The following is a 25,827-nucleotide window of genomic DNA, read 5'->3' as shown; positions in this document are numbered from 1 at the left end:
AGAAGATGGCTAGAAGGGGAAGACTGGTTGCAGTAGGACAGAAAGGCAATGCTGTTGGGGGGTGGTGTTAAATATTGACAGTGCACAGCTGCTCAAAGCAAATGGGCCCCTCTTGGTACTGGTGATCCTGCCCTAAGCACAGTTTAATGAAAATAAGCGTTTTAATTGAAAAGTTATACATGCATGTAGTAAAAATTTAAACATCATAAAACTTTATGCTATAAAAAACAATTCTCTGTCTCATCCCAGTCCCCAGTCCTTTTCCTCTATGGAACTGGACAAATTTCACATACTCTCCAGAAGTGTTCTATGCATATACAAACATTTCTAAGTATGTATTATGCATATGCTCTCTCTCTCTGTCTGTTAAAGTTCCCAGGTCACCTAGGTATTCAATAAACCTTGGTGAATAGACATCTGTACCTCTAAGTATTGTTCCTGATGGTCTCTGTACTATTTTTCCCTGAGAATTATTGGGCATTTTATCCTCTATTACTTTTCACAGTATAAATTTTAATTTGACACTGTCCTTTTCTCTAACTCAGATTTTAGATGAAAGTCTTGATTAGAAGACAAGTTTCCTACCTGCCAGGTCACTGATGACCCTCAAAGTCTTCAAGGTGTCCCTTTCAGGGTGTCTACCATCTGGTAGCCAAGGTCATCATCAGAAAACCAAATTGTGTCCTTTGACACCATCCTGAGATAGCCGTCTGCTTCCCACATTTTTCTTTCTCAAAGTCATGGCCTATACCAGAAAAGATAAAATATCCCCAGGAGCCTTATGTATATTATACTATATAATGTATACATATCTTGATACATATCCACATACATGTTATAATAAGTGCTTGTTTTAGAAGATCAAATCTTCTGAATAGCACACAAATAGTAAGTGCTATTTAGGCCATTATTGGCATTTACCCGTCTCTCAAACATAATTTCAGTCAGCTTTACATACAGACAACATTTCTTGCCAAGTTCTGAAATAACAGAAATAGCAATCATAAAAACAACTTTTTTTGTATTTAGCACCTACTGTATTAGGGTACTCCAGAGAAACAGAACAAATAGGAGATATCTAGCAATGTTTATATCTATATCCCTATCTATATCAATGATTTATTATAAGGAATTGGCTCACACAATCATAGAGGCTGACAAGTCCTAAGATCTTCAGTTGGCATACTAGAGACCCACGAGAGCCAATAGTGCAGTTCTAGTCCAAATGCCAGCAGGATAGAGACCCAGGAATTGCCAATGTTCAGTTACAGTCTGAAGGCTGGAAAGAACTAATGTCCCAGGCCAAGGCAGTCTGGCAGGAGGAAATTTCCTCTTCCTCGAAGGAGGGTCAGCCTTTTTGTTTTATTCAAGCCTTCAACTGATTGAATGGGCCCACCCACTTAGGGAGAGTAATCTGCTTTACTCAGTCTACAGATTCAAATGTTAATCTCATCCAAAAACACCCTCACAGACACACCCAGAATAATGTGTGACCAGATACCAGGCACTCCATGGCCCAGTCCAGCTGACACATAAAATCAGCCATCACATCTTTTATGTCACCAGCAGGTTTAGTAATTATCTCATTTAATTGCCACAAGGAGCCACGTGGAAAGCAGTGTTATTTCCATTTGCTCAAAAGACATTTATTTAACAAATGTTTGCACATTTTAGAGATGAGGAAACTAAGGTTCAGAGAGTTGAAGTAAGTTGTCTAAGGTTCTCACCTAGGTCTAAATGATGCCATCTGGTACTCTTAACCTGTGTGGTAGCTGCCTCCCAGCACTGTTGCTACATTCCCCACAGGTCTTGAGGTGCCGCACCCTTTGTGATGGGACATGTCTGAAGGCATTAGCTGTAGGTCCAAACTCAGGGGCAGCAGTGGAAGCCGGGGGGGGGGGGGGGGGGGATGGAGTGGGGTGGGGCTCATTTTTTTTTTCCACATATCTGAATATATCAAATTTAAGTGCAAATTGGAGCTACTGGGAGGGCTCCACTTTCCTTTGCCTTTGAGGTAATCCACAGAACATTAATAGTTGCTCCCCTTTATTGAAAGCTACGTGCTTGTGCTTTGCATGAATAATTTCATTTAATGTTTGCAATGACCCTGTGTTCTTCCCACCACTCCACTCTTCCGTGGAAGGGGGAGGATGACATGGTCACTGTGGACTGCCAAGTGCAGCGACTGTGAGGTATCCCTCTTAAACCACTGTCTTCAGAGCCACCAAGAGTGCCCTACATTGCCTTCAAGGTCCCCATGGGCCAGCAAAATCCTGTAACACTCCCTAAAATCTGCCCATAAAAACAGCTTACAACATGCATGAATCAATAATTCTACAGGTGTGTGGTGTCTGCTGATTCACCCATGGAACAGGCCTGGGCTTTCCCTTCATTTGGTTTGCTCCTCATGGCCTGACATGTTGCTGCTCCTCACTTTCCATCTCCTCTAGCACTTTTAGGAAACATTGTCCAGTGACAAACTTACTGTAAGTCCCTAAATCAATCTCATTTAAAGGACACTCCTCTGTCCTCTCTTCCTATAGCACTGTCTAGGTTGCTCCCCAGAAGTTCTCTTTGTGGTGACAGCAAAAGCAGTCTTTACGGTGTTGCTGAGTTAGCTTCAGCCACAGCAAACCCCTTGTTTGAGAGAGGAGGAATGGAGATCAGGAAGGCATGTGTCTTACCCAAGTTCATGGTTAGAAGCAAAGGCATCCATCTCCCAGTTCAGTGTTTCTGGTGTACCTCATAGATATCAGTTCTGATGGGAGTGGGGTTCAGTCCAATACAGTGGAGGATATCTCCAAGGCAACATGTGAGGGGCAGACATGCAGGTTGTACCAGATGATGGTGGGGGGAGGTCAGCACTTCTTTTGCATGTCTGCCTCTACGTACAACAATGCACAATGATGTAGGTACAGCATGAACAAAGCAAGGTATCAGTAGAAAAACTGGGACAAGGCGGTCCTTTTTTATCAACAGAAGAAAATTCCCTTTGGTTTTCTAGCTTCACTGGAAGGCCCAGGAAAGAGCTGAGATTCTTATCTGTCTGGAATTGCAGCAAGTGACTCACTATGGCCCCCATTCCCAATGGAAGTGGCTTTGGCTTATATCATGTGTTTACAGAAAATCAGCTTGTAAGTCTGCATGGATCCACCCATGATCCACCTTTGTAGGCCAACGGGCAAGCATTTGGGCTCTGTGGGATGACATTACTAGATGACATTTCTAGATCAGAGCCCTGATCTGGCCCCCTCCATCTCATCACTGGTGTTTCCATAGCTTGTGAACCATATGACAGAAGCTGAGAGTAAATACGCTTGTTTCACCAAAGACTCTGAGAACCCTCTACAAGAAAAACACTAACACAAGGAAACAATCATTGGTGGTAACAACTCGCAAAAGAAAGAAAAATAAAACTTTTATTTTATTCAAGATCTTCCTACTTTTTATTTTTAAACAGAGTAAATGAAACTTAGGTACTTCGAGAGCAATAAAGTAACTGAGAAGGCGGCACATTCTAGAGGTGGATAAAGACTTTGGAAGGTACCCAGAGATGTGGGTGCTCGTCCTGGATGCCAAGGACTTATTGGTGCCCTTGGACAAATCATCTACTTTACTGTTTGACCTGGGATTCTCGGAATTGGGAGACCTGTGTTTCTACCCAGGTTCTGTTAATAATTATCTGATGTTGACATGAACATTCTGTGAGCCTCAGTTTCTTGATTTATAAAATGGAAATAATAACATATACCCTGCCTACCTGTCCCAGTTGTTGTGTAGGTTAAATGAACCTATGTGAAAATACTTTGTTAACAATAGAGTGCTCTCTCTGTTTTTTCCTATGATGCAGACGTAATATCTTTTGCTGAAAGTGAAGAAGATTGGAGGAGAGTGGTGGAGCATAGTAAAAAGACTGGGGCCCTCTAGGACACAGAGAAGCATGTGGGACAGGGTTGCAGCTGGGTTTGGAGACCTATGGTGGCAACATCTGCCTCACCAGTGAATGTACAATTGAATACTGGCTGCAGTGGTGGAAGAAATTAGGGATATCGACAAGGGAATAGGTACAATGGTGATGCCAGAGTCTAAGTTGAACAGGGAAAGTGTTGAAGAAAGGGACATGGCTGACAGATTCGGGGAGTTGGAGGTGTTAGTGAAATGTAAGTGTTGTGTGCACAGAGGAGTTAGCTGGTGAGGTAGGCAATGACAGGCTTGGAGCGTGAGGTTGGAGTTCAAGGTTTGAGAGTTGGAGGAAATCCAGGTATCCTAGTAGGGCAAGGAGTCATGAGGGAAAGGGTGCTGGCTGGGAAAACCACATGGGAGCTGAAGGGCACCAAGTCAGTGACAGGACTTGGGGTGGAGAAAGAGCTGAGTGCCAGAGTCCTGAGAGAATATGGAAGGTGTCAGATCTGGGAATGAGTATGGGGGGGGACAGGGAACCTATGGATGGTAGACACACCAAAGGTAGGGGGCAGAATATGTGGAAGGGCTGGGAGGAAAATGCTGAAGCTATTTCAGGATAAATGAGGCTCAGAAAACAGAATGACCCAGAGGCATGCTTGATTTAAAATTTGATATAAGTTATATATAAATCAATCATTTTACATTTTGATAATCAAAAGTTGTAGGGGCATCTTGGCCTCAATACGCAAATATTTAAAACAAATTATAATGGATAACTCCTTTTAACCAGTGCCATTTTTTAATATAATAGGCCCAGTGGCATGCTGGAGCCAGTTAGTATCAGTGGATGAGAGCCACACATTGTTAAATTCTCTGGAATTTTGCAAGCTAGGTGTCATGTTGGTAGCTTGCAATAGGTCTGGAGGGAATAGTCACACCATGAAAATCTGCAAACACTATGAGGTTTCTCTCCCCCTGAAAATCTGGTTGTTAAACATTTCCCAAGACACCACTGAAGAGGCCTAAATACAAACTCCAAATCTGCCCAACTTTATAGTCCTGTTACTGTGGGTTTAACTGCATCACTAACAGAGATATGTCTAAACCCCTGATACATGTGATTGTAATCTTATTTGGAAGTAGGTTCTTTGCAGATGGAATTAAGATATAAGTTAAGATGAGGTCTACTGGAGTAGGGTGGTCCCTTAATCCAGTTTGAGTGATGTCTGTATAAGAAGAGGAGACACAGAGACAGACACACGGAAAGAACACCATGTTAAGATGCAGACACAGGGAAGAATGCCATGGCTATAGAAGCAGAGATTGAGGTACCTCAAGGATTGCCTACAACTCCAGAAGCTAAGAGGAAGTTGTGACCCAGATTCTCCCTCAGAGCTGCCAAAATGAACCACAGCTACCAACACCTTTGATTTCAGATTTCTAGCCTCCAGAACTGTGAGAGAATATACTTTTGTTGTTCGTTCTTTTTTTTTATTTGTCAGAGAGAGAGATTGAGAGCACAAGCAGGGGGAGCAGCAGAGAGAGAGAGAGAAGCAGGCTCCTCACTGAGCAAGGAGCCCGATGTGGGACTCGATTCCAGGACCCTGGGATCATGACCAGAGCTGAAGACAGACGCTTAATGACCCAGCCACCGAGGCATCCCTACTTTTGTTGTTCTAAGTCACCCAGTTTATGCTACCTTGTTACAGCAGTGCTTGGAAACTGATATATGTTATGCTATCAAGTTTGGGCACAAAGCAAGCGGAAGTTTCCCAGTGTGAACCACAAAGGGAAGATCCCTGGTCCCTGTGCTCTGGCTCACAGGGGGCTCCTCCCCTCCTACCTCCTCCAGCATGTATTTTCTGTACCATCATCTGGTCCTTATTGTTAGCTGCCTTGTATTGTGGATTATGCTTTTAAGTGTAGACATGTTGCTGCCTCCTCTTCTAGGTGGTAACCAGAGGTTGTAGACTCATGCCTTGTGGATCAAAGTTGCTAAATGTGATGCTGGGGGAACCATTTCTGGAATGTGTGTCTGCCTTTAAATAAAAACACCCCGTCCTGCTGGCCAAGGAAAACCTGACTAAGATCTGCCATCTGGGGACTTCCACAATGTGCCCAAGGGAGAGGGAATGTCTCTTGGCTTTTGCCTTCCCCCAATAGCAGCTGGTAGGCATTTATTCACTGTGAATTTGCTGCCTGGACCTCTTACATCTTCTGTCCTGGCCCAGCCAATGAGTAGATGGGTCTGAGACCTCAGAAGTTCAACAACTGCCCCAAAGTTTCTGCCTTCAGACAGAAGCTTCAACACAAACTTTATAAAGGTTATAATTCAAATCCCCCAACTGACTACTTGACAACTACTGCAAAACTTCAGCCTCAGAAGAATGCAATAAAAGGGTGGTGCCCCTCTAGACATGGCTTGCCCCCACCCTGATGTTCCATGAGTGTTTTTCTCAGAATTCTTGGAATCTCAGGTGGCTGAGGGAGAGGCCTCAGGGATACTGAAAATCAAGGGTGATTTGGGGTGAGGAATCTTTCAAAGTTGAAACTCTTGTTTACAGTCCATTTCTTTTGAACACCAGAGGGCGGTACATCTACACTGAATAGCCAGTCTGCCTTGCTTCAGGACTGAAATCCTGGGAACTAATGACATTTTTTTTTTTAATGTGAGAACAAATGCTGAATTGAATATTTATTCACTTGACTATTTTGCTTAGACCTCTGATAAAGTTACAGAGAAGGCTTTTGAGCTGATTACTAAATGTCCAAGCCCTGGGACCTGGGGCAGGAAGATTCTCAGAAGGGTGCTGGGCAGGGTTGCTGCTTCCCTTGTGGACAAGCACTTGTTGCTCTCACTCTCACTCCATCCAGAGATTGTCTAGTTCTGGTCAGTTTTGTGGGAGGATTTAGACTGTGTCCCAGGTAAGAACTACCTTATATAGAGACCCAGTTTGTCACTTCTGGGCTAGTCATTTTAAACTGGTTCCATGGGATTGCTCTACTTAGTATCTGGAGGTGAGGTCTGGCCCTGAGAGAATGGAGAAGACAGAGAGGAGAAGATGCTGTGAGGAGGATCGAGGGAATGCAGAGATCCTAACAGTTATTACCCAGACAGTAGTAGGGCTCTGGTGATGGTGGCCACTGACCAGTCTGTGCCTGTGGTCTTATACCAGCTCCTACCAATGCCCTCTGATAGTGAGGACATCCAGCAGAATGTTCATGGTTTCTGGAGCAACACAGAAAACTGTACAGTGCATTGAAGAGTCTGGAAGGAGCAGGACTAGAGCAGTTGGGGAGGCTGGGAGGCTTGCCCATGGGAGTGGTGGTGAGGGCCCTGGGAAACAGTGACTGGGTCAACATCTAGAGGAGGGCTTGTCTCTGGAGCTCTGAGGCCTGAAAGGAGAGCCCAATTTGGACAGGTGCCTGCCTAGGTGGCAGGAGGGAGGAAACACCACATCAGTGTTCATCTAACCTTGCATGTCTGGAAGCCATGAATGTGTGTATGCAATTGTAGAAAAATCTGCACCCAATTAATGACTCATTCAGAAAGGGATTTGTCCACTTTCACCCCTTGGGAGAGGCCAAGCTTTAGTCATTCATTTCTGATCACCTTCCCATGGCACTCAGCAGAGACAAAGACTGTTCTTAGCAATGGCATGTTTTGTCTGGTATGTTGTCAATAGCAAAGTAGCATTTACTATATAAGATACAAGAAGGTCTTATAGACCAAAAGCTGTGATAATGGGTTGGCTGCAATTTAGTGGGCCAGCTGAAAGAGAAAACCTTGACAAAATGAGGGAAGAATGTATATCTAAAATAGAAGGCACAAGGTAATTGTCATTATTCGGATGAATAAGATGAAATGTACCAATGAGAAGATCCACTTTGGACACTAGAAATTGGTGCAAAAATCTTGGTGCTGTGGACCCAGAAGTCAGAGGACTGCTCTGCTTCCCAGGCCTGTGACCACCGCAGGGGCTGTCTGGCCATGTACACCGATAAGAAAAGTATCTCTTTGTCATTTACAATTATATTGTTCAATACAGCCTTTTTACTTAAGGATATAAGACAACAGAATTTGGAAGCAGGGCACTGAGATTTCACTTCAGTTCTAGCTTTTTGCCCCTCGTCATTGATGTTCATGCTTGGGGAAGACACATGACCACACTTAGCCTGTTATCTCTTTCTAAAAATGAGCACTGAGTATCAAATAATGTAATGACCAGTGAAAATACTTAGGAAATTACCAAGGATATAAGTGCAGTTACTGGTCTCTAGAGGGCATCCTTAGCAATTCCTTCTCTCAAATATATGTCTGTTCCCTGGGCTGGGTGAGGCTTCACTTGAAAGGGGGCTTCATTAGAGTTAAGATAAAGATATATCTTAAGGTCAGTACTATTATTAAAATACCACTTAAATGCTAAACAAATAGGAATGAAAACTATTTTGCTTTCCAAGTACTGTTTTCATAGGCTGTTTAGCTACATTCAGATGACAATTTGCAGAACAATCACTTTGTATTGGAAACCCTGTTGAAAAGGACTTTTGCCTTGAGCAAAAATTTTTGCATTCTACCTTTTTTAGCTAATTAACATAAGAAACATCAGGGATCTAGAGGGGAGGGGGGTGCGGGGATGGGTTAGCCTGGTGATGGGTATTAAAGAGGACACGTAATGAATGGAGCACCGGGTGTTATATGCAAACAATGAATCATGGAACACTACATCAAAAACTAATGATGTAATGTATGGTGATTAACATAATAAAATAAAATTTTAACAAAAACAACAACAAAAACAAAAACAGAAACCTACCAAAAAAACCCCCAAAACTATCAGGGAACAAGTATTGGTAAGAACAAGGATCAAGGGTCTGCTTACAGACACTTTGTCAAAGAAACACTTCTGTTGGACCTGAAGCCTCCTTGGTTATTACAGAAATGGTTTACTGTAAGTAAGTGACAAGGTGTTTAAATTTCACACTGTGAAATACATATTGCATTTCCTGATCAGGGGACAAGACTTGGTCAATTTTTTTTTCAGTAACACAGGTCTCAGATTCAGAGCTTTATTTAACTAGATACTGTCCTTGACACCGAACTACAAGGTAGACCTCATTAATGAATGTGCTCATGGTAGTTCCTTGTTTGTCATTACTCCAACAATTTTTTTTTTCTTGAGCTTTAACACACACACCATCTGACTCAGTCACAGATTGATAAGCAAGGGAATATCGCAGGCAGGAGTCCCCTGCAATTAGACTGTAAGCGTCTGAAACAAAACTCTGGAGTGAGAGCTTAGGCTGTGGAATAGCCAACCGGCTTCAAAGCCTGGGTCTACTGCTTACTAGTTGGCGACCTTGGACAATTTATTTAACCTCTCCTCTCTAAAATAATTCTACACTCCTCTGTAAAATAAGGATATGAAAGTACCACCTTATAGTTTTGTAGGATTTCAAAGAGATAATCTAGTTAATGTGTTAGTTACTACCATCATCATCACCATCATCACCGCCTCTGAACCTCACAACCTCCACTATAGTGCTCTGCACTGTGTGACAAAAGGGGAGCAATTTCCCTTTGTTGTACAACTGACTCTACCTACTGATGAATTATAGATTTCAGACGAAATCTACCAGGATTGCCCATTCAAATTCTTAAAGCCCTTCCAGTGTATTCTGTTCTTATTTTAGGGGGCAGGAAGAGAGTAACTTCTTAACAATTGCCCAAACCCCAACCCCAGAAGACAATCATTAGATCTATGTTTATAAAAGTTCCTGGCATAATCTTGCCACACTGTAGTAGACTTTGTTAAAAGGTCTGAGAAATAGAAAGGTTTATATTTCATTACTGTTTTACAGAGAAGACACAGGCTTATAGTGACTTGCCCAAAGCCTAAGAAACAGGAATGTTGTTTTTGGATAGTCTTTCTTAAGTTAAATTATGCAAAGTCAAATTCTGTTTTGTGTTTAATAACACAGATATAATTATCTTTAGTAAATGTTTTCTTAGGAAACCCAGGCAATGAAAAATTCCTCCACAGAGCTGCTTGGTTGGCAGACGTTTTCTATGTTATTTAACTGAGGAGTCTCTGTCCACAAGATCTGGTGAATAAGTGAAGTTATGAACAGTGGCTCTCAACCTGGGCAGCTATTTAGAACCACCTAGAGCCCTAAAAATGCCTGAGCCTAGCCCCACTCTGAGATTTTACTTCAGGATAACTCAGAGATTTTGCTTTGGGATAATCTGGTAGGGCCTAGGCATCAGAATTCTTAAAATCTTTCTAAGCAATTCTAGAAAGAGTTCCCATCTAGTTCTTCCTCTTTAGCCTTCTATGATTCTATATTCTCATGCTTACTACATATATATATAGATTTAGCACATTAAAATGCCATCACCTTTGTAACTTCTCTTTAAAAGGGACATTTTTTAACTTTGGAAAATTATGAAACATGATAGGAATTAAACAATTTGTTCTTCTAAAACATATATAAACACTTGATTTTACAAAAGAAATACCAGGATTGTTCCGTAGTTGTCTGAGATACCACTGGTGTGGTAGCCAATGGCCTCTTCATTTTACACAATCAAGCAATCACCTGTCTTTTTCCTTTCTAAATTAGCTTAACAGAATGAAGCTTTCCCAAAGACTCTTCCCATTGAACTTTACAGAATGGTAGCCTGAATTCCAAACATTGTAATAATAACACAATGTAGAGAGGTAATAAAAATAGTAAAACGATATTGATAATACTGAATAGGATTTGTTGGTGCTATATGCCCTTGCACATTGCATGTTCAAAAATGAGCGATAGCTGCACTTGCCGAGATATGAAATTTAAATGAGACTGTTTACTCTAATTTTCATGACTGATAGATTATTTTGGTTGAATATCCAAATTCATCTGGTACCTGCTACAGATTCTGTGCTGATGTACTAGTCATTTCTTATAATAACCCTAACCCTATGCAGTAACAGAGACAGGTACATAAAAGGTCTCTAGGAGCATCTAAGGGAATGGTGAAGACTTCATAAATAGGAAACACAGGGAAAACTGGCATGTAAACTACTCCCTCCTCACCACATACGATTCTCTCTCCAATTTTCTACCTCCCAGAGAGGCCACTTTTGTTCAATCTTGGAATATCTTCTCAGCTCTCCTCTTTAAACTTGAATGATTCAATCGGCAATGCTTTTACAATACACTTAGTGCATTTTGCATTGAGGAATTATTTGTGTGCTTGCCATGACTTATTTCCTTTTACAAACATCACTTGAAATTCACTGCTTCTAGAAAGCCTCACCTGGTTAAGTGGAATGTGATCCCATTAATCTCTGGCTATATCTTTAGATGATATATCAGAAGCCATATATGCATAGGCATGTGCTGATATCCTATGTGTGAGAGCACACGTCTGCATATTTCTTTTATTTCTCCAGTTTAAGCACCCAGGGACAGGTATGTTCAATGGAACATATTCTAACTGCTTAGAATACATTTTGCTTCTACTAGCAACCCTTCATCTAGTTCTTTTCAGATCTCTGCTTGGTTATTTTTGTTCAGGAAAGCTTTCCCTGAGCTCTGTTACACTGATTTACATGGTCTTGTAACATCTCTCCAAAGTCTCATTTATATACTTATTTGAGTGGTCATTTGATTAATACCTGCCTTTCTTGGTAGGTTGCAACTCTGTGACCACAAACCCAGAGTTTACATTTGATTTTGTTTACCAGTGTATTTCTAGCATTTAGCCCAGTGCCTGGACCTAGTAGGTGACTAATTGCTGACTGACTAAATGAGTAAGAAACTGTGTGTTTTCTCTTTGAAACACAGATACAGTTCTACTTCCACATAGGAGTTTTGAAATACTTAAACAATTTTCGAACTCATGACTTATGCAATACATTAAAAGATTAAAAAGTAATGATTAAGAAGATTTAAGAAGTGGTTCATTATATAAAAATAATGAATTTTACTAAAAATATTAAACTGAATTTGAAACATAAGGTGTAATTTTTAAAAAGAGTCACCCATAATTTCATATTATTATAGCAACTATTTTCATTTCATCAAAGGATGTTGCCCTTAAGCTAATATTATTTTCATTCTAAATGTCTTTAGCTCCCCTCCCCCCACCACTTCTCTGCATGATGTTAGGCTGCTTCCTAAACTCTGGCTAGAAATCAGGATCTACGGGAAATAGCTTTTTATTCCTTTGCATCTAAAAAAAACCCCAATGCTATCTAGAGACAAGATTGCTTTGAAAGGCTCACATAAAATAACCCTAGCTTGCTACCCGTTGTGCTAAGCAGCCCACCTTAAATTCTGCCTTCAGCCTCAGGAACCAGACCCCATTGTGCCAAATTCAGAGTGACACCTATCTCATTTGATTTAAGACTTTTTCAGTTATCGTACTCAAAATCATAAGAATTGTCCTCTCATGTGACTTTTTGTTGCATATGAAAGTTAGGACATTGTTTTAACAAGAGGTTCCTTCATTCTTAAAACCACTGTGTTTACTACCATGACTCAGTGCCTCTTGACCAAGATTCAAGTAAAATGTTCAGATATGAAAATTAATAATTAATTAATGATTAATGTAATGAGCAATTAAAGTCTCCTTATTGTTACATGGTCTTTCCAGTGTTTTTTTAATTATTCAAGTATAGTTGTCATACAATGTTATATTAGTTTCAGATGTACAACATAACGAATTAACAATTACATGCATTACGAAATGGTCATAATGGTAAGTGTAGTTATCATCTGTCACCATAGATGTCATTACAATATTATTAACTATATTTCCTATGCTATAATTTTCATCCTGTGACTTTATTTTACAATTGGAAGTTTGTACCCTTTAATCCCCTTCACCTGTTTCACTGAACTCCCCATCCCTTTGGCAACCATCAGTTTCTTCTTTGTATTTATGAGTCTGTTTCTGTTTTAGTTTTGTTTTTTAGAATCCACTTATAAGTGAAATCATATGGTATTTGTCTTTCTCTGACTTATTTCACTTAACATAATACCCTTTAGGTCCATCTATGTTGTCATGAATGGCAAAATTTCATTACTTTTTTATGGCTGAGTAATATTCCATTCATATCTTCCTTATCAACATTCATCTACTGATGAACACTTAAGTTGCTTCCATATCTTGGTTATTGTAAATAATGCTGCAGTAAACATGGGGTGCATCTTTTTGAATTAGTGTTTTCATTTTCTTTGAGTAAATACCCAGAAGTAGAATAACTGGATTGTATAGTACTTCTGGTTTTAATTTTTTGAGGAAACTCTGTATTGTTTTCCATAATGACTGTATCAATTTACATTCCCACCAACAGTGCACATGGGTTCCCTTCTTTCTACATCCTCATCAACACTTTATTTCTGCATATTCTCTTAATTGGCAGTTCTGATGGAAACCTGGAGGCAGTTCCATAGTAGCATTTGATTGATCCAAGCACCAGTTGACTAATGATCAACAGTAAATGTAGCATATATTTTGGTATCACCTGGTGCCTTGTAATGGCAACCTTTACTGTCATGCATGTTTTATTCTCTCTTTGTTATGTTTTCCAGAGGGATTACGAATTGGCTGATAGAGTAACAAATGAGAAGTAATCTGACTCCACTGACCTGTTTACCCTGGATCAGAACAATGGAAAGGAGTAGCCTTTTGTTTTGAAACAGTGGAACAGGTATGGAATTGCTCCTTTCATTGTTGCCTTCCTTTATTTTTTTGCACATCTATTTCCAGACCAGTTAAAAACAGCAAATTGCTCCTGTTTTGAGAACACTGAATCGGAGTTATAGGAACAGGTACTGTGGGTTATTTGTAACATTTACAAGTTTTCCCATCTTCAAGTTGCTATTTATATAAGTGCCAAAGTAATGAGTAATTATGCTAGGGAGAATTATTACTTTTAAACATAGGATTAGCATTTTGGATGTGTGCTTAGCTTTAAGATACAATGTTATTTGGATAAGAAATTTTGCTTCACTAAATAGATTTCAATGGAGGAATCACAGAAGTAATAAAATGGTAAAGCATGTTGGTTTCCCCAGTGACAGCCATTGAAAGTGTTTTTGCTGTGTTTAATGATCTAATTTCCCTTGCCCACATTCATTTTCTGAGTCTTGAAGAAAACCTTTCAAGAAAGGTATAGTTTGATTTTTTTCCATTTTTGAGAATTCACATAATAGAAATAGGTGAAGCTTTTTTTTTGCTTTGAAAGGAATATTTTATGTCAAGATGAAAAATTTAAGCATTTGTAAGACTCCTGGAATTAGAATCTTTAAATAAGTGTTTATTTTGAATTGGATGTCCATCATCACCAGACTGCTGAACCTTCTTTCAATCATATCTGTTATCAAAAGACAGGTGAGCTACAGATGTTTTAGTAGTGACTGTATAGTTGTCAGTGCTTTAAGAAATGATATTAATGACATTGTAATGTACCAAAAAGTAATTTAAGTTCAGAAGATTAAGTAACCTATACTGGATGATCAAAATTAAATTACTAATAATTTTGCATGACAACATTTTTTTTCTCCATTGGATGGCTTATAGATGAGGGACTATGAATAAATAATAAAGACTTGAATTTTACATAGGAATATTAGAATTCAAAAGGCTACAGAAAAAGAATTCATAAAGATTATATTTTATATAAGGAATTAAAAAAGAGTATGGCTCCATTATTTAGTATTTAGTTTAAGGTTATTTAAGGAGAGTTTTTAGAAGACATTTTGACTATTACTCTGTAATTAGTATGTTCTCAGGGCACATATCTATTTTTATATATTAAAACAACTAAAAGTTTCAATGTATTACGCCATTGAATTTGGAACTAAATGTCATCTACATCAATAATGTATGAAGAGTCTGGTTTCTTTTATCAGTAAGGAGACAGAAAAGGAAGCACATTGTTGGTGTTTGATGTATAGAGAGCAATTCTACAGTTTTCTGGTCCCTTTATGTTTCAGTCTGTAGAATCAGCCAACAACTAACCACACTGACCAACTATTGACCAACTATCTTTATCTTGTGTTCCAGTGGTGATATAAAAGGGCTTTTTTTTTTTTTGTCTTTAACAGACTTTATTTGTTTGAAAGGAAATCTTTTGGGAATAGAGCAAAGAAGGTGAAACAGTAATTTCCAAATTCTTTGTAACAACTCACTCTGCATATTGTTCAATCCACACCATAAAGCAAGTCAGCTACCAGATTTTATTCAGCAGGAATGGATTACAGTGTGATTGGATTTCTAAAAGAGATGATTTGAAAAAATACATAAACCAAAGTAATAGCAAGCTACCTACCATGTTTTCCTGGGTGTGAGTTTCTATGTATGAAACTATTTGAGAGATGGAATCTGCCTTCCTTTTTTCCATTGGGAAGAGGAATGTGTAGAGGTATGGCCAAGGGGTAGGGAAGGATAAGTCCTAGGCAGTTTCCATGACTATTCTGTGGAAAGGATTGAGGGTAGCCCCCCAACTGACCCCATCTCTCTTGTTCTATACCTGGATAACTTTGAAGGGGATGCCTTGGGAAAAAAAAAGTTCCAGTCACAATGTGAGAATGTCCTCCCTCCTCTTTCAGCCCCCAAGCCCAAAAGTCTTCTTTTCTTTTGATTTATGCAAACAAATGATCAAGAGAGTCACTGGCTACCACATCTATGCAGATCCAAGGTTAGGCTTAGATACAAGGACTGTAATAGAAATATGTGCCAAGTTCTACAGAAATAAGTGTTTGTATTATTATCAGTCCAGATTTCATCTTTTCTGTGAAGTTCTCCCTAACATCCCCATTCAAGTTAACCACTCAGTTTTGATTTAATTACCCAACAGACATTTATCATACACCTAATACATCCTAGGTACAATGTTGGGCTTCTGGTGGCACAAAAACAGAATCTCTGCCCTCCAGAAAATTCCTTCTTGCTCTATCCTCAGTACGTGTTTAACCTCTAAACAGTAGTTTCATTATTGGCTTATAGTTTTGTATCTCATATTAGTCTGAAATCTCCCAGAAGACTTGGCCTGCATTGCAGGCTTTGAATAAATAATTGAATTTTCTGCTGTGGGTATTACCATAATCTGTTTAGCAGATTATCTTCAGTAACGTGTAAATCCTTTTCCTGGATTAGTGATAGCAAGATCCCGAGTAGGAAGGAATCAAAGCTGGTCATGGAGCATGATGCTCAAAACTGTGGAAACTGTGCATGTCTGCGACTTGTTAAAATTGATTTTAGGACATCTGTTGATTTATGGGAGCCATGATATCTCTTATTTCAAGAAATAGATGAAGAGTAAATATATTTCTTCCCCTCAAATTGAAACTGTTTCTTTGGAATGCTGAATATAGATAAATAGATAAAGCAAAGATAACTATTTGCCATACTTCCATTTCTTCTTAGTTCTCCTGAATAACTCTCCATAAACTTTTGTTATGAAAGTGCCTTAACCCAGATTTATCGCTGCTCCTTTTATCTGTACTAATAATGTCTACACAATACACCTGAATAAATTTGTTTGAATATCTTAGTATATCATTGTTATTTCCGCAAAGTATTCATTTCCAAGTACCAGGAAGCTACACTCAACTTAAAGGATAAGTAGATGCAATAATTTAAGATTAGCCTGGCTTGGAAGTGCTTGGGGAACCACTGGTGGTGTTTAATTGAGAGTATATGACACTTAGGAGTTCTGGTTAACAAAGACCAAAACCTAGCTAAAATATGCTCAAAAGAAAAAACGTGTAAATTTGTGTATGGAGAGGAATTTTATTGGCTAAATCCAAGGAAAAGTAGATTGACAAGCTGTGGGAGGGGAAGAGTTGCAAGTGCACCTCTGAAAAAACTGGAACCAGAAGACTGAACTCTACTGGGTCTCTCTCTCCCATCTTTCAGCCACTGCTCCTCTTCTATGGATCAGTTTCAAACTCTCTCATTTCAGGCCAGCCAATAATACCTCAATCTTACATTTTACTGGTTTTACCATCTGTAAGATTGTTCTGTATATAAAAAAAATGCTAGGGAAGGACTCTTATTGGTCTGCCTTGGTACCTACTCTTGCTCTCCTCAACTGACATCAAGTAAGACTGAAGCAGCTGTCAGGAAAGGCATACGTTGCAACAGGAACTTGAGCATTCCCCAGAAAAAGGAGAGCTAATAGTAAAGTGGTCTGCTACAATGATCTATGGCCCAAATTTCCCAAAAGGCATTTGTTAAGCTGGCTTATATAACCCCTAACTCCATATCTTACAGTCCTAAAATTTGAATCATTATATTGATAAATTCTTAGTTTGTGACTCAGGATCTTGCTAACCAGTGACATCTTAAAATCTCAGAGAGACTGTGGTCCTATTCCTTGTCCACAAAGCCACACAGAAATCCCTATCTTCCAAATTCCACCCACTTGTGGCATTTAGTATGACTTGTGAGAAATCGGCTGGTTGCCTCCATTCCTGGGAACGATAGGTGGATGTATGGTGCAGGGCATCAGTATCTTGAGCACTTGTGTGTGTGGTGGCAGTAGGACAGAGGGGACAGGGAAGGAAGTAGGGAGGGTGTCAGTTTTTCAGGCACGTCTTCCTTCAGTTGTGAATAATCAGCTGGGCTGTGGTTTCAAGATAGGGCTCACCTGTAGGACTGGAACACATAGATGAATGGCATACCCCAGGCCTTGAATTGCTTACTCCCTAGGGAAGTTGTGATGGGTAGGCAAGAAAAGTAAGTTAGAGCAGTAATGAGTGTTAAGTGCCACAATTTACTGAACGGCTGCTAGTCAGTATGCACATTAGAGTTTGTTTTGTGGCAGGCAAAATCAGATTCCTTCTCCTCTTACCCTTGTGTGAACCAGGAATTTGGGACTGGGGTCCTTCTGGCCTCCAGGGACACTACTTTCACAGGAGGCTGATTGAGGAAGGGACAGTGAAGCCATGCCATAAAATAAGCCCTTGTCCTTGGCACCTTTAGGCAAGATTTTTGCCCAGGTCTGATTTTTTCAGTACTCTTCAAAGCTTTGCTTTTCTTCCCCCAAGAAGATAAAGGCGCACAAAAATACTTTGGAATTCCTCATATTGTTGCTGTTTATTGAATTCCTTAGGACCACAAACACTCACAGTACCACACTGGGGCCTCAGGGACCTCTAAGGCCATCCTGACCCACCAGTCAACATCTGGGGGCTCTGTTCTTGCTTATGTTGGTTTGGTCATTAGCCTGGTGAGAACAGAGTTGGGAGATCAGCTCCATTTGACCCCATCCACCACTGGGATGTGCCCATCCACTTCAGCTGCTGCCACCGTTGTCACCAGGGATTCCCTGTGTTGAACATGAGTATCTCTCTAAAGACATCCTAAGCCATCCTAACACCAATAGAATCAAAGTAAAATGGAAGATTATTTCCACTGCTAGCTAAATTTGGAAAATATACATAAAAGGAGCTGTTCAAATTCTGGCAAAAAAGAATCTACATTGGGGGTGCCTGGGTGGCTCAGTCGTTAAGCGTCTGCCTTCAGCTCAGGTCATGATCCCAGAGTCCTGGGATTGAGCCCCGCATCGGGCTCTCTGCTCGGCGGAAAGCCTGCTTCTCCCTCTCCCACTCCCCCTGCTTGTGTTCTCTCTGTCGAATAAATAAATAAAATCTTTAAAAAAAAAAGAATCTACATATGCTGACCTGTGAGGATTCATTTTCAACAATTCTGAATTAGCTGGGTATTTATTTAACATTTCACTTCTATATAACCATGTGGACAAAGCCATACTCCATTTACATGACTGCTTGTAGCCTTTAACACCCTGACATGAAGCTCTACTTTTGGCTCTCCTAAACCTTTTCTCCTCTCCTTTTGTGGCTGATATAAAAATGTACTTCAGATTGTCATTTACAAAAGGTTAAAGATAAACTGTCTTTCTCTTCAGAGAGTGGGACCCAGTATGCATAACCTTCATGGCTATTTCCCCTTTTTGCTTTTGCAGCCTGAGAAAATGGCATGTAACATACCTAACCAAAGACAGCGGACTTTGTCTACATCTGGAGAAGCTCTATATGAAATTCTTGGTCTGCATAAGGGAGCATCAAATGAAGAAATTAAGAAAACCTACAGGTACAGAGAAAGTTCAATGATGACATTCTTGTACTACTAGTGATATTTTGTGATAGGCAAGTGCCCCCAATTAAAGACATAAGCTTCTTGCCAAGACCAAGTAATTGGAGTTTTGAACCTCATGTTCCCTGTTCCACAACATAGGCAGTTAGGAATAGACAAGTATGACACTGACTTTCTTTTTTTTTTTTTTAAAGATTTTATTTATTTATTTGAGAGAGAGAGAATGAGAGAGAACACATGAGAGGGGATAGGGTCAGAGGGCAAAGCAGACTCCCCGCTGAGCAGGGAGCCCAATGCGGGACTCTATCCAGGGACTCCAGGATCATGACCTGAGCCGAAGGCAGTCGCCCAACCAACTGAGCCACCCAGGCACCCGACACTGACTTTCTAAAAGAATGCTCTCATGATTTTGGGCCTTAGGAAAAGGAAGCCTGTGTTCTAGGCCTGCAGTGTCAGAGAAAGAAAGACACAGATCACTGAGAATGACCAGGAGTTTTAATGCCTTCAAGAAGCGTGTGAAGAATAAATGACAGAGGTGAAAATTGCCATTTGGATCCAAATAGTTCTGTGAAAATGGTCAAGGAGCTTGATCCAAAGTCACTATCAATCTTTTAGTTTATATTGCAATTAAGGTTCTGGGGACAGAAAGTCTTTGCTGTTTCATTGCTCCCCAGAGTTATTTAGGAGTATGCCTGGGAGCTGCTCAACCTTCTGTGTGTAGATACCCTTGGCTGAAAGTTACTAAACTTGATTCTTAAGGCTTCAGGCTTAGACACTGTGCTGGAAATGGGGGTTTGGAATCAAAGTAATTGCACTGCAAGCTTACTCTACCTATAAAGATGCTTCCCAAAATGAGAAAAAAAGTGGTATCTAACTACCTTGTAAGCTTTAAAATCCACTTTACAAATGTGACTTTTAATTGCCTCAATTAATTTTGTAAGCTAAAATTTCAGACCATATCCTAATTAAGGCACTAATTATGCTGAGTTGTTTGCAAGTTTAATAATTACAACCTAAAATCTTTTCATGTAATCAGTGTCTTGCTATTAATTTTGTTTTAATGTCATACAAATATCATTTTTTCAGCTGATTAGGGTGCTAGTATGCTGCCAAAAGCATCTACTTCTATCTAAATTACACATTTGTATTCTGCAAGTTATTCAAAATATATGAGCAGGCTGAAAATTCACTGAGAACATTATTCTTATATTCAGAGATCTGGCTCAAAGCAGTCACAATATAGTGAAATTAAAAGTCAGTGAAATTTAATAAAATTACAAATTGTTGAATCCATACTCTACTTGACCAATGTTGTAATCCTTGGTTGTGCTCTTGAAAGCAAGGCTGAATTAGATTTCTTCTTTTACATTTTATTTTTATTTTTGAACGGCTAATATAGTCACCTGATTAAAATGAGAACATGCAAACACATATACAAAAAAAAGTTTCCCTCCTACTCATATTCCCCAGTGTCCCTCCTCAGGGAAGACAATTTTTTGTGTACCTTCCAGAGAGATTTTAGGCCTATATAAGCTTATATAGAGACCTTCTGATCTGAGCAAAATGGTGTAGACTTGTTTCTCTCTGCCCCTTCCTGTCAAGCATGACTAAAAGCCTTGGAAATAACACAAGAGACAACTAAAGAAGAACCCTAAAAGGTAGAAAGAGGAAGATGAATTAGTTAGGGACCAGAGGACCAAGGGAACAACACAGTGGCAGGGCATGTTATGATTCTCCATCCAAGAGAATGTAACCCAGGCCCAGCCTGTCCTGACGCCCAGTCTAGCAAGAGAAGGCAGCCAGATAGCCTTATTCTTCCTCCGAACTGAGCAAGAGTCCTGCCAACAACTCTAGACAAGCCCAGAAGAATAGCAAGAAGAACCAACTGAATGTTCCCCTAACAGTAACCTACCAGAGAACTTTCCCACCAGTCTGAGACTCCTCTCTCCCACCCAGACTCCACCTGACAGGGGAAATAAGCAAGTGGGATTCTTCCACAACAAGCACCCAGCCCCAAAATTGCTTTTTGTCTCTGCAGCCTGGAGATTTCCTTCCTCCACATAATGGCACCAAGCCACTCAACCTGGGAAGTTCCTTCTACTTTCTCAGCTAATACCAACAAGTACCAGTGGGGCCTCAGAAAAGGAGACAAAGAAGACAAACACAGTACCATCAAGGCTCTGAAAATTAGACTGTCATTGGAGCCACAGCCCACAAAAGGAGCCTATGACCAATATGCTAAATCTAAACAGAGTAAATAGCTGTAAAAATAAAAAATTTAAGTAGGACCCAGAGTCTCCTAATAGCCAAAATGCCCAGATACAATTAAAATCACTTATCATACAAAAAAACAACAAGCAAGAAAATTGCAACTTGAATGAGAAAAGATAATCCTTTGAGTCTCACACTGAGATGAACCAGGTACTAGAATTATCTGACAAGTAACTATCATAAGAAAAATTCAACAAACAATTATAAATTCTTTTGAAACAAGTGAAAAAAATAGAAAATTTCAGCAGAGAAATAGGAATTACAAAACAGAACCAATAGAAATTATAGGACTGAAAAATAACAGAAATAATAAAAATACCTTGAAGAGCTCAATAGTAGAGTGCAACTGACAGGATAGAATCAGTGAAGTTGAGGACAGATCCAAAGAATTAACCCAATCTGAACAAAAGAGAGAAAATAAACTGAAAACGAACAAACAGAGCCTCAGGAACCTATAAGACCATAGCAAAAGAGTAGAACTGGTGTCCTAGAAGGGGAGAAAGAGAGTGGGCCTGAAAGAGTATTCAAAGAAATAATGACTGTAAATTTCCCAAATATAACAAAACATATAAATTCACAGATCAAGCAGCTAAGTGAATTCCAAAAAGGATAAATCCAAAGAAATCCATGCCCAGACACATCATAATTATATTTCTGAAAACTAGAGACAAAGAAAATATCTTGAAAGCAGCCAGAGAGAAATAAGACATTACCTATAGAGGGATACCAATTCAAAAGACAACAGATTTCTCATCTGAAACAACAGAGGCCAGAAGTAGCACACAATTTTTCAAGAAAGAAAAGAAAGAAAATTACTGTCAACTGCAAATTCTATATCTGTGGAAACTATACCTAGGGATTTAAGGGAAAATAAAAAAATTCCCACATGAAGGAAAACTAAAAGATTTTGTCACTTAGCCAGATTTACTCTTAAAGAATGGCTAAAGAACATATTACAAAAGAAATAATAAAGGAAGGAATCTTGCATCATTAAGGAAGGAAGAAAGAACAATGGAAAATGCAGAAATATGGGTAAATACAATATACTCTCATCTTCATGAATTTTCTGAATTATATATGACAATTGGCACAAAAATTCTAACACCATCTGATACTCAAGACAATGATATTTAAAAGTGGGGAGGAAAAGAAAACCTAAATGAAAAGTTTCTGTACTTAGATTGGTAAAACACTGATATCAGTAGACTGTGATAAATTATATATACATACTCAAACATTAAGAAAACTATACAAACTAATATACTCCAAAATATTACAATAAGGCTCTTCAGCCCTGGGAGATTTCTGGGAGGCCCTAGCCACCAAACTTCCAAGCATGCCATGAATAGCCCAAACTCCTAGCCCTCACTGTGATGGCTCAAAGATGGCATCCCTATCATAGCCCTACAACAAAGCTACCTGACTCTGTGTTCTCCTTGGTAACTTGAATGAGGCAAATAAATAAATAAATAAATAAATACATACATACATACATACACTTTAGGTGTGTCATTAGACCCTTCTTTTCTTGATACTGACTGGCACATAAAAATCCTTCACTCCAAACACAGTAGATTGTTGATCTATACCTCATACTGCTGTCTACTTATAATGAAGCCAGGAAGGCTGATCAGAGCATGTAGCATATAGTATGTCTAGAGTCTCTTAGAATCCTAGTGGCTTTATAACAACAAGTCTAGTTCATTATTCAACAAATATTTACTGAGTACTGTTTTAGGCACTGAGAAAATTGCATTGAACAAAAGAGATGAAATCCCTATATTCCTGAAGCCTATATTCTGGGCTGGGGGAGCAGGTAGGCTTAATAATAAATAAAATATACAGTCTATCAGATATTGGTAAGTGCTGTGGAGAAAAGCAAAGCAGTTTGGGGAGTTCTAGGAGTTATATATTCTCTTTAAGATGTTCCATGTTGATTTTAACACTAAAATCCCTCAGTTGCAGTGAATTTTAAGTATAAAGTAGCAGCAGTTAAGAGTAGAGGGTATGAAGTCAGAAAGACCTGGATTCAAACCTCTTCTCTTAGCCTCATTTTCTTCATAAGTAAAATGCAGTAAAATGCAGAAAACAGTACTGACTTCAGAGGGTTGCTAAGGATTAAAAGAAATGATACATGTAAAGTGTTTAGCCAAGTTCTGGCACACAGTTACTGGGTACCACAAAGAATATATAAGGCAGCAGAGAAAGAGGCCTATGGAAGCATTCTTCAAAGTTTGCTGGGGCATAGGTGTAAGAAGACTCTCCAAGAAATGTGTGTGTATGCATGCATACACATGTATGTGTGAGAGTGAGTGTGTATGTTGTATGTGTGATTGTGTGTTTAGATTCTGTGATGTATTCTGTTGAATACATTTAAAATAGTGTTACAACTGTTTTATTTTAACATGCCAATGTCTGTAATATGCTGAAAATTACACCCTTTGCATCTGTTTTATCTTACAAAAAAATTTAGATACCAAGTTAAAAATGTTGACAGGACAATTTCTCAAATTTATTTTAAGGAACATATAAGCAAAAAATTAGAATCTAATTGATAGAGGGAGGGAGGGCGGGAAAGAGAGAGAGAGAAGGAAACCTAAACATCATACCCAAAATGATTACAAGGAGCCATTTAGGTTGATTTGGGAGAGAAGGCCTATGGGGGCCTTCCCTGCAGCCCTTTATATGTTCCATAACTCACTGTGCTGTTCAATCAGAGCATGAAATCCTCACAGGTTGTAATTCACTCTTCTTTTCTGCCTTTCCCATTCCATCAAGTCCCTCGGGGCAGGCATTATGTTTTGTCTTCCATTGCACTTCCATTAGTCCTAGCTAATATTTACCAAATTCAAAAATGAATTGGTCAACAAATAGATTTTGCCTGTGGGTATATGTCTGTTTCTCCATACTAATATTCTCAGCTTCTTCAGGAACTTTTCTCAAATGTTTTGTCACTTAGCTGAACAGGAAGTCATTCACTGACCCAGTGAAGAAAGGGACAGCTCAGCAAGGAAAGACCATAGTTTCAGATTGGGACACAGTACATTTTTTAGGGCTGTGAGACCTTCAAGTAAAATGTAGTTAGGGGATAAGGAAAGGAAAACTCTGAGAAAATAGAGCCAGTTATGTAATATAGAAAATGTGTCTTGGGTATTCAAAATCTCATATGCAACTTAAATGTTAGTTTTTATTTACACTGATGTGTACATTTTTTAATTTAGATAGAAACAAAATTATGATGCCAAAAAGGGAAGCCAACTGGTCTTCCTAGCATTTTGGGTACAAGAGTCTAACAAAATGCTGGCCTACTAGATGAGAAATGAGACAAATATCTAGCCCTTCCTTAGCTCCTCAGAAAACCACAAAATCAGAGTGAACTAGTTTTGTACATTAGCATCTGGGTTTCTGTGCCTCATGAATGAGCTTGTCGATGAGGTACCAAATATTCTTTCACAGGGTATCAGGGACTTGATTTTTCTACTTCATTCAATTTCACATGGAACTTTCTGGAAATCATCCTCCTCTGAAGAGGTGAGTTTGCTCAGAGTAGACCAACATGAGGCAAATGCTATTTTCACAAGAAGCAGGAAAGAGTGTCATTTCCATAGTGATCTGTGGCAACCCCAATCTGTAGTGCTTTTACCCATCTTTATTAGCAATTATAGGTCATAACAGAGGCTGCTTATGAATAAAGTGTAAATGTCAGGGGAATGCATAGCTAATAGAAGAATTGTAAATATTTACAAGGCAAAGTGATGATTCAAGCTCACAAGATAAATTGAAATTAATCTCTATCAGTACTAATTTGTTTCCTGAATTCTAAAACCTTCCACTAAAAAGAAGATTATATGAGGCTATGTCAGAGTTATCTTTCAGGTCAGCGGCATAACCTCCCTTGTTCCATAGCAAATCTACTTGGGCCTCTTAGTTCTTCACACAACTTCATTTCTTTCCTGGGCACTAGAATCATTATGATCAATGAATTTTTTCCCACTCACTCATTCACTCAATGTCCATTTAGTTTTGGATACATATTTATATTATACTATGAGAAATGAATACACATATCTATCTATGTATCTATGTCTATCTATATACATGTAATTTGTACCACTTAAAGGGCTCACCTTATAAAGAGTTAGATTTAGTAAGGTTGAAAGATACATACAGAAAGACAAGCAAAATAAGGGAGACTGTGGTGAGTGGAATAGATTGACTTGATTCTTGTCCTAGAAACTATGCTAGTTTCTATTAAGAAATTAGTTCTGACATATCTTTGGGAATCTAGAAGCTACTCACCTTCCCACAGCTGTACACACTCAGGAAAGACCTGAGAAAGCCCTAAGTTCTCAATTCTGACTGACCTTGTAGATCTGTACAAGCAGGAAGTAAAGGCTAAGGCAGAGTTGTAAACTGTCTGGCTCAGCATTGAAGATGTGTCCTAACATACATACAAAGCCCACCAGTGAAGGCTGGGAGATTCTTGGTTCTAGGTAAGAAAATCTCTGTCTAATCCTTAGTTGGTAAGCTAA

The 25,827-nt window shown here is 39.2% G+C and overlaps 1 protein-coding gene and 1 long non-coding RNA gene across 4 annotated transcripts in view; one reads left to right on the top strand and one right to left on the bottom strand.

Moving 5' to 3' along the window:
• The window catches only part of LOC135364103 (uncharacterized), a 169,762-nt gene that overhangs the window by 73,480 nt on the left and 70,455 nt on the right, over positions 1-25,827 (bottom strand). The window lies entirely within an intron of this gene.
• Positions 13,709-25,827, top strand: part of DNAJC5B (DnaJ heat shock protein family (Hsp40) member C5 beta) — a 60,009-nt gene continuing 47,890 nt past the window's right edge. The window contains exons 1-2 of the mRNA XM_064588271.1: positions 13,709-13,731; positions 18,894-19,021. Coding sequence (XP_064444341.1) covers positions 18,903-19,021 — 119 coding nt within the window. The 5' untranslated portion in view covers positions 13,709-13,731; positions 18,894-18,902. The remainder of the gene's footprint in view (positions 13,732-18,893; positions 19,022-25,827) is intronic.

This window comes from Mirounga angustirostris, unplaced genomic scaffold (assembly GCF_029215605.1).
Source record: "Mirounga angustirostris isolate CCGP_5_RB_7025 unplaced genomic scaffold, mMirAng1.0.hap1 SCAF_4, whole genome shotgun sequence".
Lineage (NCBI taxonomy): Eukaryota > Metazoa > Chordata > Mammalia > Carnivora > Phocidae > Mirounga > Mirounga angustirostris.
The sequence above is the reverse complement of the archived record's forward strand: the minus strand, read 5'-3'. Positions and strand labels throughout refer to the sequence as shown.